The sequence below is a fragment of the Ciconia boyciana genome, chromosome 1 (assembly GCF_034638445.1).
Source record: "Ciconia boyciana chromosome 1, ASM3463844v1, whole genome shotgun sequence".
Classification (NCBI taxonomy): domain Eukaryota; kingdom Metazoa; phylum Chordata; class Aves; order Ciconiiformes; family Ciconiidae; genus Ciconia; species Ciconia boyciana.
Genome location: NC_132934.1, coordinates 90,392,718 through 90,406,213, shown reverse-complemented (window position 1 = coordinate 90,406,213; position 13,496 = coordinate 90,392,718). Strand labels below are relative to the sequence as shown.

The following is a 13,496-nucleotide window of genomic DNA, read 5'->3' as shown; positions in this document are numbered from 1 at the left end:
CTGCAATGGGAGCATGCCTGTGGGTTTACTGGAGTTTTATAGCTGCTTGCTAAACCTTAGCACTCTGTACTTCTGTAGCAGCATCTTCTTAGTACTGGCCTGGGAATACTTTTATAGGGTTCTTCAGGGAGGCTTAAATAAGTAGCTTGTTTGGGTCATATGACGTAAAGGAGTGGATTTTTTTTTTTCCAAAGTTTGGTCATAGCCTCCTGTAAAATCCTCTATTTTAAAAGCTCCCATTTCCATACTCACAGCTTCTCTTCTAAATAAAAAGATTAGAACATAACAGCGAAGTTAGACTTGCAGGGGTCCTTTCCTTTTTTGTCCATACTGGAGGGTTTTGGCTGGCCTGCTATTGAGGAAGACAAACAAAAAAACCCAACCTGAAAAATGAATCCTACTCTCCCCTTCTCATTCAGAAAAATCTGTACATTGAAATCCCTTCTGCATCAGCAGCAAACTACTGTATTGCTCAGCTGGTGTGTTGATTCTGATTTTTTTGTCTCGCGAAACATGAGACTTGGCGTAGAGTGTGTGCATTGGAGCACTGTGTCTTGGACCATGTAGGGCAGAAAAGGGGAGATCTGCAGCTAGAAACTGGGCTGGTGCTCTCCTCAAACTTACAGCATTCATGTGACAGTTGTTCAGTGTCCAGTGTTGGGGCCTATGGACACACACTTAAATTCCTGTTCTTTTTTTTTCTTTTTTTTTTTTAAAAAAGGCTGAGGGGAGAGAGAACAGATGGGGATTGGTTGCTGCAAAACTGTGGGACAAACCCTGTGTGTGTGTTTGGACTCCATATAAATTGCACCATTAAATGGATGGATGTTCGCTTCCTTGGGGGCAGCAGCCGTGCTGCCGTCACAATGACAACCTGTTACTATGCTGAGGTTTCCTTCCCTTCCACAATAAAGGCTTGACCTCACAAATTCTCTTCCCTGCCTGACCAAATGCCAGAAGTTGGGTATCTAAAACAAACTCGCTGCATCTCGGTTGCCCAGTGCTGGTTCCGGGGAGGGCGAGGATTACGGTTGCCTGCCTTAGCCAAGTGGAGACTTCAGTTGTGGTTATCTGACAAGAAAATGTGGCTTTCCTGTTCCTAGGGGCTGTGGTCTTGTTCTCTTGACTCTACCAGACTGAAATGCTGTTGTAGTTACGACGATCAAAAGGCATTTTTCTGCTCTGCTTGTTTGGCCACAGCTGCAGGAGGAGTTCCTTGTCTTGGCATCTCTGCCGAGATCTGACTCCAGCTCTGTTTACTGGAGAGGACAAAACTAGCTAAGGCACTGATGCTACTGCCGCCGCTGCAAAGCACTTCTGCACGACCTCGGTCCTCTCAGGAGCCTTGCTTCGAGGTGCGGTTTGGGAAGGACAGCGAGTACCAAATCCCTCGCGCTCTGCCCACTTGCAGGAGATGGCCCCTGGTGTGGCAGTGATGCCTGGGGAGCATCTGTCTGGGCAGCCTGCACTGGCCTTGTCCCTAGCTACAGTAGGCAGAATGGGGTAGCATGTCTGTACAGAGGATGGTGGAAATATCCTCTCTAACTGTTTTCAGCAGGGATGCTGGTGTGGGAAGCATTTTAATTTCAATTGCCTATTTCCAGTTTTACTTCTAAGGCTTTGGTCCTGGTGACTTTGCTTTGGAAGAGCAGTCAAGCATGGTGAAGGACCAGGAACTCGAGTCCCATCTCTGCACCTAGCAAAAGAGTATGTGAAGGAAGGGGGTTTCCTGGGAGGGAGATGTGATTGTAGGGTGCTCCTGGGAAGGCACAAAAGTTTTCCAAGCCTGTTGGGTGTGAGCTGACAGCACTGCTAGAAAGTAAGAAGTGCTGTGGATGAGTAGCTCAGCACTCCAGGAGACCTCAGCATCTCTTGCAGTAGATAAGCTTGATGCAGTTGTAGGCTGGAAGCAGCTGGTAAGGCAAAGCTGGCTTTGCATGGAAGGTTGCTTTGTGCAATCCTTGCTCAGCTTCTCTTTGAGGTGCCAAAGCTTCCCAACTGGCTGTGGCATGTATTTTGTGTGCCCAGAGACCTTGGCTTGTTTTGATGCTGTGTCTGTTTTGGAGAACATGAATAAATGTTGTTTGGAGGAAAGAAGTCTGTGTTGGGAACCATTTTATTAAATAACCCTAGGCTTCCTCTGCCCTCAGCCCTCAATTAGCACAGCAGTGATCACGCCTCTCTGAGTATCCCTGTGGATTTTAGGTGTGTGGCTCACCCTGAACTCTGATGGTACAGGATTTGCATCCATAGCAAGGTAAGGAAGTGGGTGCTCTGGTAGCAAGCAGCTCTTTCTGAATGGGTATTTATATCTATATCTGTTGCAAAAGCGTGAGGCACTCCTCTGCCTTCGATGATTAGCAGTGTCTAGCTGATGGTTGGTATGGTACCATGACAGGCTACATTTCCAGCTTAGCAGGAAAGCACAAAACTGCTAAAACCATGTGAATGATGGCTGCTGCAGCCTGCTGGGTTTGACCCTAGTGTGCCCAATAGCAACTTTGAGCATAGGGGTGTGGCTTCAATCTTTTTTTTTCTGTCCTTATTTTCTTTTTCACTAACCCTTCCCCACCACTTCAGAAGACTCAAAACCATTTTTCTAGAAACCAGCAGGGTCCAAAGCTAGCATTTTGATTATATATACAGGCTTCTTTCCTTGTGCCTTGCTTCAGTGTAGCACCAGCTTGTTTTCCTGGAAATCCTCTAAAAAAAACAATTTCAGTATTGGTGTAGCTATGTCACAGAAAGCAAATACAAAGCCAAAATAGCCTCAGAGCTACAAAGTATGGCAAGACCTCAAATATCAAAATCTTGTGTAGCAGCAAGTATTCAGGCAAAACTGTTCCTGACTTACTTTTTGAGAGGAAAAAAATTGGCGATAGTTGCTGCCTTTGTGTCATATAGTCCCCTCCTCCACTTCCTTGGATGACCTGTAAAAGTTAATTCATTACTGTTTGTAAAGGACTGTGTTTCCCGGCTGCCAAATGCCACTGAGGTACCCTGTGCTTCTGTTGGATCTGCTTGTTTGCTTTCCTTGTTGGCAGCATGCTGTGACATGGCCTTCTTCAGGGTAGTAATAATAATAATTTAAAAAGAAAACCAAAACAAAGCAACCCTCCAACCACACAAAATGCAAAGCAACAAAATGTAGAGCCTTACTGATATTGCCTACAAGGAAGACTGGGTTTCCAGTAGGTCACTGGCCTGTGCAAGAGGGGTTTTTGGGGGGGTGTTTTGTTTTGTTTGTGTTTTTCCCCTCATATCATAGGTTTTCTGAACCTGATACACTTTTCTGTGTTCTGGTAGTTTGTTACAATGCCTGAAATATATTGGGCTGCCAGATCCACTCTGTGGGACATGAGGAGGATCCTGACTCTGACCCTCTCCAAACAGGCAATTAAGTATTGAAACTTTCTGTTCATTTTCTTCCTGCCCTTCCCCTTTCTTTTAAAATCATAAACGCAAGGAAAGCCTCAGTTTGCTGAAGTGCGGGGTGAATGAATGCAGTGACCGACATGGTGCTGAACTCCTCCTGAGACACTTCTGCAAGGAAACAGCCTCCGAACACGGGCTCTGGGAAGACTGCCAGTTTCCATTCCCATCGGAGCTGGCGTGTGGGTGGGGAGGAGGCTTGCTGCAGCCACTTCACCTTGCTCGCAAGGCAGCAGAGGGTCTGCCCTGCAGTGGAAAGTCACAAAAATTGAATTTCTGTTTGGAGACAGCAGGCTTCCTTAGCATTTTGCTTTGCTCCTACTTGCTCCTCAGGGCTGCTCTGGATGCTTACTTGCTTGCAGTTACCCTCCTCCTTGCACATTGTGTTGCACAAGTGCGTTGGGTCCCTTTCTGCTGGGCTCATGATGGCTGTGCCTGTTCGGGGGGTTCTTGTTGCTTTGCAGCTCCCGCATGGGGCAGGGCTGGCTGTCCTGTGCTGTGCAGGGTGAGGCTTCCCCTTGATGTGGGTGAAGAGGTTGAGCAACACAGCCCAGAAGGCTCTGATTCAGCCTTCTCCTTGTTCTTGCTAAATATTGTGACCCTTCTAATTTTCTTGTTCGCAGCATCTTCTCTTTATTCTCCCCCCCCTGCCCCCCCCCCCAAAAGAGAATTTGAAGAGTTGTTCAGCTGTCTCCCTAACCTGCCATGCTTAGGATGGACTACGTGGGAAACAGAAATGGGCTGGTAGAAATTTAGGAAACTGATGTTTAATTACAATTCCCTCCCTAGAGAGCAGACCCTCTGTGTGATTGGGGTATCTCATATGGGGGACTGAGCCTGTACTGGATTTGCATCAGCAAAAAATAGCTGGGCTTTACTTTTCAGGGCAATGATGGTTGCTTATTGCAACGTAAAAGCTTTGTTGTGTTTTGATTTTGGGTGTGTGTGCCAGTGAATTGGTGGGGTAGGTTATTTAGTAAGGGGATGGAAGGGGTAGTGGGTGGGGAAAGCTGGCATCCTGATGATAACGTTCTCTGTGGGGTCCAGGGAAAACATGTATGTATTAAAATAAATTATTCTCTCCTGTGATGCATTGTGCTTTGTCCTAATAGAGATAGTTGGTCAATGGAGCACCTCCCAAACATTTCCCACTGCTGGGATGGAAGTCCCAACGCTGCCTGAAATGAGCACAGTGTATTAGCAGAGTATAACTGTTCATTTTTATCTTCTTGTTTTCAGTTGATCCTAGTTTTTCAAATGTTGCATTTTGAGATGAAACTCTATGGAGTTTTACCTTCCTGGGAAGCAGGCATGGAAAAAACTCGGTCATGTTTGAATGCAGTCAGAAGGGGGAATATGTGCTGCTGCTGCATGACTTGTTTTATGAAATTTTGTTTTTAAGCTGCAGCAAATTCACAGTGGAAATCAGAAGTTTGGCAGGGAGAGATAAACCGGCTTTCACTTGTTCTGTGTCAGCGCCTACGTGTGTGTGGCAGTGGGTCAGTCCGTACTACTTCATTAAAGGAAGATTATTTCCTTGATTAAATAGTGGCTTTTTATTCCGTATTAGTAGCTGAGTGCTTAAATGGAGTTGCTTTTAACAAACCTGATATGAGGAAATATGAAGGACCAGCACCTGAAAAGTAAAACTTCTTAAAGATGCTCTAGCTGGATGCAAAAGACCTCACCAAACAGTCCTAAAGATAGAATTTGCTTCAAAAGCTAAATTCATCATCTTAAAGGTACGCAGCTAATTAAATATATGGTGCTGTACCATAATACTGACTGATGAAGGTACACAGTGAACAAGTCTGGGTTTGTTGTTCTTTCTCAGAATCTTGTGAATGGGCTGGAATGTATGCTTAATTCACTAATCAGTGGGAGGGGGGCAGCTGGAGAATGAGGGCGGCAGAGGGGGTGTGTGTGTGTGTTTTAAATTACTGAGGTGTGATGCAAAAGTTTAATATTAGTACAAGGCACAGGAAAATTTAAATTGCTCCTCTGGGAGTGCACATTGAATCGCTGGTAGTGCTGAGAATTGAATTTAGGTCTTAATTTGTTCATGTCTTATTTTCCCACGTTACCATCCTTGTAATGTTTTCTTCCTATGTTGTAACATGTGTGAGAATACTTGGTTGCTTTCCTTAGGAGAGGCTTTGTTGGTAAGTGTGAACTTTACAATTAACTGACAACAAATGTGTTGGCAGTTCCCTTATAATTTTTGTGGGTTCAAAATGAAATTAAGTGTAGGTTCTTGGTGAACTCCAGCTGGCTAAATCAGTGATCTGCTGAGAATACCACTGCCAGCCGGACGCCACGCTGGGGCATGGAGCCAGAGGAACAGGGAGAGCACTATGTCCTCAATCCTGCGTGTGCGTTGGCTTTTTTAAACACCATAGCCCTGGCTTGTTTTGAAATACTGTCCTATTTGTTAGTAGCAGTGCCTACGGACGTCCCTCTCTGTTGTCGAAATGATTGCAAAGGAAGATACCTCTGGGTTGAGCCTTTCCTGCTGCTGGCACACGCGCTGTTTTGCTCTCGTGTGTTACCATTTTATGTAGAGGCATCCCTTCAAAGGGATGGAGGGAGTGCCACTGCTCCTTATTCTGTCCCTTGCCTGGGATTTAACAAGCAATACTGAGGTAATCCTTTCTTCGGCAGCCGTACTCCTCAGGCAGTGATCTTATCTTGCTGTGAAAGCTGAAGAGATTGGGCTCTTGTCAGTGCTCGGATGGAAGAGATCTGAGGAGCTGCGAGGTGCGGCTGAAAATGACTCAAAGGGAAAAGCATTCATCCTGAGCTGGTCCCTCCATCTAGGCCAGCCAGTTACAGAAAAACCAGCACCCTGCTCTGATCTTCAGCCTGGGCAAGGTCTCTGCATTGCAGCTGCCCTGCTGCTGAGGCAGGCTGAGCTCTTATTCTGCATTTTCCCATATTGCAGGCAGCCTAGTGCTTCAGTTTGTGTTGCCCTTGTTTAGGGATTTTCTGTCATCCTCCTGTTGAGGTGAGGGCTGAGACATTTATCTTGCATCTCAAATGAAATTTCAGGTCCTAGAGAGAGTAATTAATATTCTATGTATTGCACAATTCTGTGGAAGTGACAACCATTGTTGAAGTGACAACCCTGTTCCAAATAATGTGTCTATTTCTTCTTTTTTTAAAATTTATTTTAAGGAAACAAAAATTTGTTGCATTTGGGGGGGGGTTGTCTTGTGGTTTTTTTCTTTTTCCCTAGCATCCAGCGAGCTGCACTGGTGGTTCTGGAAAACTACTACAAAGATTTCACAGTCTACAACCCAGCCTTGTTAACAGCCTCCAAATCCCGTGCAGCCAAGCACATGGCTGGCCTGAAAGTCTACAACGTTGATGGTAGGTGAGGTGAAATGTAGTCTCTGAGACTGGGTGGGATGGGGAAGGGCTGGGTTGGCTTTATGCTTTGTTATGCACACATTCTAACCTCTTTGCTTTGCCAAATCCTTGTCTCTTGCTGGAAATCTTCCTAATAGCGCTGAGTTTGCCTGTTCCACATGACTTTACAGATGCCTTTAGCCCACAATAGGGCTTTTGTCTTTGCCAGGTGAAACGGCCAAGTTTTGGGTCAGGCTTAATTATTACATGGCTTGATGAGCGCTTTTCGGCACTACTGCTTGTTTTAGGCAGCCTCTGCTTTTTGTCACCTTTGGGTCATCTCCTTGGTTGTACTAGTACAATAAACACAACTTTTAACCCAAATGAGTTCCTCAGTCGTTTACCATGCCACTTCCAACAGGCAGCCTTCAGGAAAGTGAAGGAGGTTGATACCGATGTGGGAAGAAGCAGCAGCCTTAGCAGCAAATTGGCTATGCCTGGCTTACACGTGGCCGTGCTCCCAAGTCATCGTGATGCTAAGCAGTTCATGGAAATTCAGAGACAGATAACTATCCCTCTTGAGCTTTGCCATTCTACAAACCTGTTTCAAACTTTTGGGCTTTAGAGAGGCCTGTGGGAGGATGGATGGGTGGATCCCTGTGGACACTCAAAGCAGTGAAAAACTGGACTTAATCATTTGACACTCTTAAGCCTAGCTTTCACTGATAGGGGTTGATAACTAGGGTGTGCCCAGCCATCACAGCCTTTTAAAAGTGTGCATTCCTTTGATGGAAGAGGTGAAGTTGTGTAGGGAGGATTTTATCGTGAAGGATGGATGAAGTCCTGTGACAAGATGTGGTGAGGCACATCCTGCCCATGAATTGGGTAGTTTTGAAAGGCTTTGAGAGCTGGAAGGGAGAAGGGACTGAAGGGACTCAGCTGAGCAAGGTGGCTCTGCACGCAGGGTGTGGAGACCAAAGTATGAAGAATATCTGTCACAAAGGAAAACATGAGATATTGTTTTACCTTCAACAAAGCTTCAGTGCCTTATGGGGTGTGTGTTGTTTTTTTTTTTTTTTTTCATTTTTTGGTGACTTCAGAAGTTTCAAAGACCTTATTCTGAATGTTTCCCCAAACCTGATGCAGCACTCCTGAGTCTGTAAAAGTAATTGGAGGTTTAGATCTTTACAGTGAGGTGTCCCCATCCTGACAGAGGAAGGGTGAAGGGAAGCAGGGGGGAGGGAGAGGACTGGGCTTGCTCGTTGCGTGTCCCCTGCTGCCTGGAGTGAAGAAGCTCTCAGGTGGGAGAGAATGAGTTGAGTTGGAGAGTGGGAGCAAACAGACCTGCTCTGCGTTTTTCTAGAGGTGAAATCTTTCATTCCGGCTGCTCACTCTCAATGAAGCCTGGTGCGTGGAAAGTGAGGGCTTCCCAATCCTACGGGTGTCTGCACACCATTCAAACCGAACGGCCTGCCAGGCTGGCTGCAAGATGTGCCATTCTGGTTACTAGCTGCCTTGTCTTCTGCGCTGCAGCATCTCTTCAGGAGGTGGCAGGGTCTCTGTTCCTGCAGCACCTGCTGGGACAATGGGACTCCCAAGCTCAGAGGCAAAACTGCCAGTCTGGTAGCGTTGGTAGCTTAGGAGCTGCAAGCTCACAAAACTTTGTTGGAAGAGAAGCAACCATAAGCAAGTTCCAGATGTGGCTGGCAGGCCTTTCCGAGTGTCAAGCTCGTGAGCCTGCCAGGGCCTGAAAACTTGTGCTTTCCCTTCTGGGGCAGTACCAGTTCCCTGGGCCGTTGCTTGTGCAATGCCGCTGCCTTTGCGATGTGGAGATCTCAGGCTTAGAGGCATGTCCTTGATGTAGAAGATGTAGAAGATTCCCATCCATTTTACAAAGCAGAGTGTAGTTCTGGCTGCAGCTTACCTTGGCATCCTGACAGTTTCTTACACCCTCCATGTGAAAAGACAGTAATGCTATTAAGGCAGCCTAATTTGTTGGCAGCTTTTGTATTTGATACTGGAGCAGACAGAAAGGAAAAACATCTTGCTATAATCTCTGTTATACAGAGTGGGAAGGCTCACCTTCAAAACCAGGATTTTTATTGCCAGGTATAGTCAACAAGGCCAATTACAGTTCTAACCCAAATTTGAGAGCTAGTGTCTCCCTTGAGTCATATCTTCTATTTCAGGGCTGTCAAAGTCTGAAGTGTTTAGATTCTTAAGAAGCTTTCTGTGTGAATGCTCATCCTTCCCACTGCTGAGCTTCTGGCTTCTGTCTTGGAATCTGGTTTGTGCTTTTTAGGAAAAAATTAAGAAGTTGCTCCTGCATGAGCAGAACAATTTTAAGCATGTCTGTGCGATTGGCCTTAACCACTGCCGGTTGAAAGTGTGGGTTTTCAGAGCAGTTAGTCGGGAAAGCAGCTCTTGGTGGTTTGGAGACTGTCCTAGATTTCTCCTTTTTTCCCTCTGGGTAGACCCACCTCTATCTAGATAAAAAGGTTGGTAGACTCTTCTGGGGCAACAATTTTTTTCCTCCTCTCTGCCCAAACAGCCAGAGCTGTGAGTTTCATGGGGGAACTGCAGAACCTACTACTGCATTTTAAGGTTGCTAATTAAGGTCCTGTAGTAGACAGCTCTGTCACTTGTCCGGGTGTTAGACCAGACTGCAACTTCCCTGTTCCTGTAGCTTTGTAGGATCTGTTACCAGCAACAGAAGCACTAATGGCAGGTGCTGCTCTGAGAGCCTTGAGGAGCTACTATGCATATAGACCCCAGCCTACCCTGTTGCAGAACTGCTGCCCCTGCATCCTGTTTATCCTCCCTGTGCATAGCTGTCTGGAGTTTGGCTTTCATTCATTCATCTCCATGTCTCTTGATGTTCTTGTTTGTCTTTCTCCTGCAACTCCCCACTTCTTGGTGCTCTCACACTGTGTTGTTGCTGAAATGTGGTGTGTTCCAGCTGCCCTTGCCTTCAAACTGAAAACGTATATAATGGGTGGTAAGTTGCATCCTTGGCATGTGCACCTTACCTCTGCCTTTGTGTATGTTGCGTGAGATCCTTCATCCCAACTAACTTCCCTCGTCCACAAGCCAAAGCCCTGTCTGCAAGCCTGTGCTGTCTAGCGGGGTTTCTATCAGAGCTCCTGAGGACCGGGGAAGGGTTAATAGCCTTGGCTGCGAAGGCTGGAGCCACAGAGAGCTTGTGACAGATGCTGTGGCGTGCTGGTCTGTCCCAGCCCCAGTCCTGTGGCAGTAATGCCACCTTTCTTGTCTCCTTTTTGTTCGTCCTCGCCTCCCGAAGGCCCAGGTAACAACGCCTCAGGGCAGTCCCGTGCCATGATTGCAGCCGCAGCCCGTCGCAGGGACTCCAGTCACAACGAGCTCTACTACGAAGAGGCTGACCACGAGCGCCGAGTGAAAAAACGCCGGGCAAGGTAAGGCTGTGCCTTCCCGGGTGCCACTCCTCAGCACTGCGAGGCTCAGTCGCATGGGGCTTGCTGAGCCTGACAAGAGGGGCAGACCTGTGATTAAGGGCTGGGGGTTGGCTATAAATCTGTCACAGCGAAGAAGCATATGAAACCCAGATGCACAAAGGACGGTGACAGCTTGCAACTGGAATTATCTGAAGAACATGCATAAAGCAGAGCTCATGTTTATTACACCAGATAAGCTAATGCAATGTCATGGATTAGGGAACAGTCCAGTGTTTGACAAATCTGTAGTTACTTGCTGTAGGAAATCCCATTATTTTCCCCGTGCCCAGGCTTGTCATCTCAGCTCAAGTAATCCAGGGACGGTATTGGTGGAGTGCTTGGTGTTGCCTGTTCATGGGCAAGGAGAATATTTGTGTTTGCAGACTACTGAAAGGGGCAGTTTGCCCTTTTCAAAGAGTTGGGGAAGAAAGACGTGACCAGAACTGGTTGCATTTTATTTTGGAACATAGGTATGTTTTCTACCAGTCACACTTAAGCTGCAGAGTTGATGCTTTGTTGAGGTGACTTGAGATAGTTTCTCCATTTGCTCTGGAGCCTAATTTCAGTTTGCAGTTAACGTACCTAACAGTTTGAGGCAAGCTGCTTACAGACAGGCACCCCTGAACTGAGCTGTGTTTGGAAGGAATGCGCTGTAATTGGAAGGAGCTGGCTTGTTTTGTGTTTTCTTTTGGCACTTTATATTTCATTGGGAAAGCGCTGGCACAGTGTCCCCCCTAGCATGCTTCAGTCTGACCTGTGCTCCATAGCTGCTGTCTTTTGGGCTCTCTTCCAGCCTCGGTGCAATAGGAACTTAAAACTTTCCTTTCCATGCGGTGTAGCATCCTAACTCGGGCACATCTCCCTTGCTTGCTGAGTTTGGTTAGAACAGCTGGTTAGTCAGAGGAAAACTATAAGTCACTAGAAGATCAGGCCAGATGTTTCAAAGGAGGAAGGTCAGAGCTGCAACAAAAAGACACGAGGAGATTAGAAACCGATTTCCACCCCCCACCTCCTCTAAGCCAAATTAAACAAAATGGTCAGGGATCAGGGCTTCTCGTGCTGTTCCTCGTATATAGTCTGAATGCAGTATGCTATACCTCTGCTTGTCGTGAGGCAGCTTCCCCTGGCTTTAAGATGCTTTGGGTATTGAGGGCAGTGTGGACAGTAGTTGATGACTTGAGTGGAAATCTAGTGTGAAACAAATCCTGTCTGGAGGGGCGGAAGAGTTTTGTTGTGTGACTCTTTCATTATCGTTACTTTTTCCTCGCTAACTGCAGTGTATCCCCTCACTTGTTACTTGGTACTGGGCTAACTTGCAAGTGTTGTATGGCATCTGTTTGCCTTTTTATGGTGTGGTCTTGGGGTTTGCTCACCTGTGCCAACACAGGAATGGTTTGCAGAGGATGTCTCTAGCTGCAGTGTTAGGAGTGAAGATGGGAGCCCCGTCACTGTTCAGTGAAGGGGTGCAGAACAATCATTCGGCAGCACAAGGTCTGTACCCAGTTGATGTAAATCACAGCAGACTGCAGCTTGTGAGCACAGAGAGTCATGGAGCAGTCTGTGTCCTGGGTCATGCTAGTTTATAGCCAGCCCCTTCCTGACTGCTTGCCCATCCTTACGCTTTACGCTGTGGTACTGTATGCTGGAACCGTTGTTTTCAAAGACATGCATTAAACACAAGGGCAGCTGTGTCTTGTTTGAGTCACGTAGCTGATGTTTATGCTGTGTTGGCAGAACCAAGTACGACACTCAGGCTTTTAAAATCTTAATCCTGGTTTATGACCCTCAGTTGCTGGATGGCTTGGGCAAGGAAAGAAAAGCTGCTGTCTACCCCTCAGACTGTCAGTAGAGAATATTTTATGTAAATTGTCTGATTGCAGGTAGTGAGTCAGTGGCAGAGATGGGAATAGGAGCTTGTAAATCCTGACTCCCAGGCTCTGCCTTAACCACAGACCCATCCTACCGCTCTTGTTGTGACTCTTACTGTCCTGATTTTCCTTCTGCAGGCTTGTGGTTGCAGTAGAGGAGGCTTTCACTCACATCAAACGCCTCCAGGCAGAGGAACAGCAGAAAGCTCCAGGAGAGATGATGGACCCCCGAGAAGCAGCCCAGGCAATCTTTCCCTCTATGGCAAGAGCCCTGCAGAAGTACCTTCGCACCACCCGCCAGCAACAGTACCACAGCATGGAGAGCATCTTGCAACACTTGTCCTTCTGCATCACCAATAACATGACACCAAAGGTAATGCTTTCTCTAACGTTAGTGCAGGAAAGAGGGAGAAAGGGATGGCGCATCTGTGTGTGCATGCAGAACAGAAAATTGTCAGGGGAGGCAAGTGGAGGTCTTCATAGTTGCTGTGATATGATCAGAGCATTGTAGGTCGCATCACGTCTTAAAGGGAAGTAATGTTTCCTCTACAGCATCATCTGTCTCTCTATCTGGAAGTGCATATGAGATAATTGTTCTCATATCCAGTTCAGCAAAGGGAGTACCAAAGAAGTGTCCAAGACAGTGGCAACCTGTAAAGGACTTTCTTTTTTTTTTTCCGGTCCCCCTGCAGTGCTGCATTTTGGACTGCTTCTAATTATCACCTAAATCCCTGCCTGTCTGACAGTGTTTCTGATTCATGGGTTGCTTGGTCAAATGTCAGTTTGCCGCTTCATGCCCTGACTGTGACTGACTTGCAGACACAGGGAGGGACTGAATGATGAGGGAAACAGGTCACACGATCCCACTCCCGCTCTCCACCCTCCCCTCTAAAAACACCCCACAGTCCTTGAGAAGGGTTAGAAATGTGAGAGTTTACTCCTGGGCATTTACCTAGGACTTAGCATTTCTGCTCTTAGTGTACTGTCAAGAGATGGGGCTTAGCACTCTCTCACTGGGATCCACCTGGGACCTGGCCCAGGTATGCAAGGGGGAGTTCTGCTGCCATTAAGATTGCAAAGGAGACTTCAAAACACAAGTGACATCAAACAGCGTTCCCTGTTCTGCTTTCAGTTTTGCAGCCTCAGTCAGGCTGCAAACATGGAAACCTCTGCTTTCTACCTTAGTTTGGCCTGAAGAAGGGAGGGCCAGCTATCCCATCTGCCTGTCTGGGACTGCAATTTTGGGGTGGGTTATGGGGCTGGTAGGGGAGAAATGGCCTCTACTCTACTGAACTGCTGCCAGACAGCAGTGCCGGCAGCAGAAGTCGGGGCTATGACTTTGCAAGCTTGCTGGGATGGATTGAAAGAGGATCTC

General features: G+C 46.9%; 1 protein-coding gene across 3 annotated transcripts in view; it reads left to right on the top strand.

Annotated features, from left to right (window-relative positions):
- The window catches only part of VANGL1 (VANGL planar cell polarity protein 1), a 37,361-nt gene that overhangs the window by 17,347 nt on the left and 6,518 nt on the right, over positions 1 to 13,496 (top strand). For 2 of the 3 annotated variants that reach the window (XM_072881799.1, XM_072881808.1), the window contains exons 4-6: positions 6,668 to 6,801; positions 10,082 to 10,214; positions 12,260 to 12,494. In XM_072881799.1, coding sequence (XP_072737900.1) covers positions 6,668 to 6,801; positions 10,082 to 10,214; positions 12,260 to 12,494 — 502 coding nt within the window. Of the gene's footprint in view, positions 1 to 6,667; positions 6,802 to 9,739; positions 9,779 to 10,081; positions 10,215 to 12,259; positions 12,495 to 13,496 lie in introns of all 3 variants that reach the window. The other variant, XM_072881818.1, reaches the window with a different exon arrangement.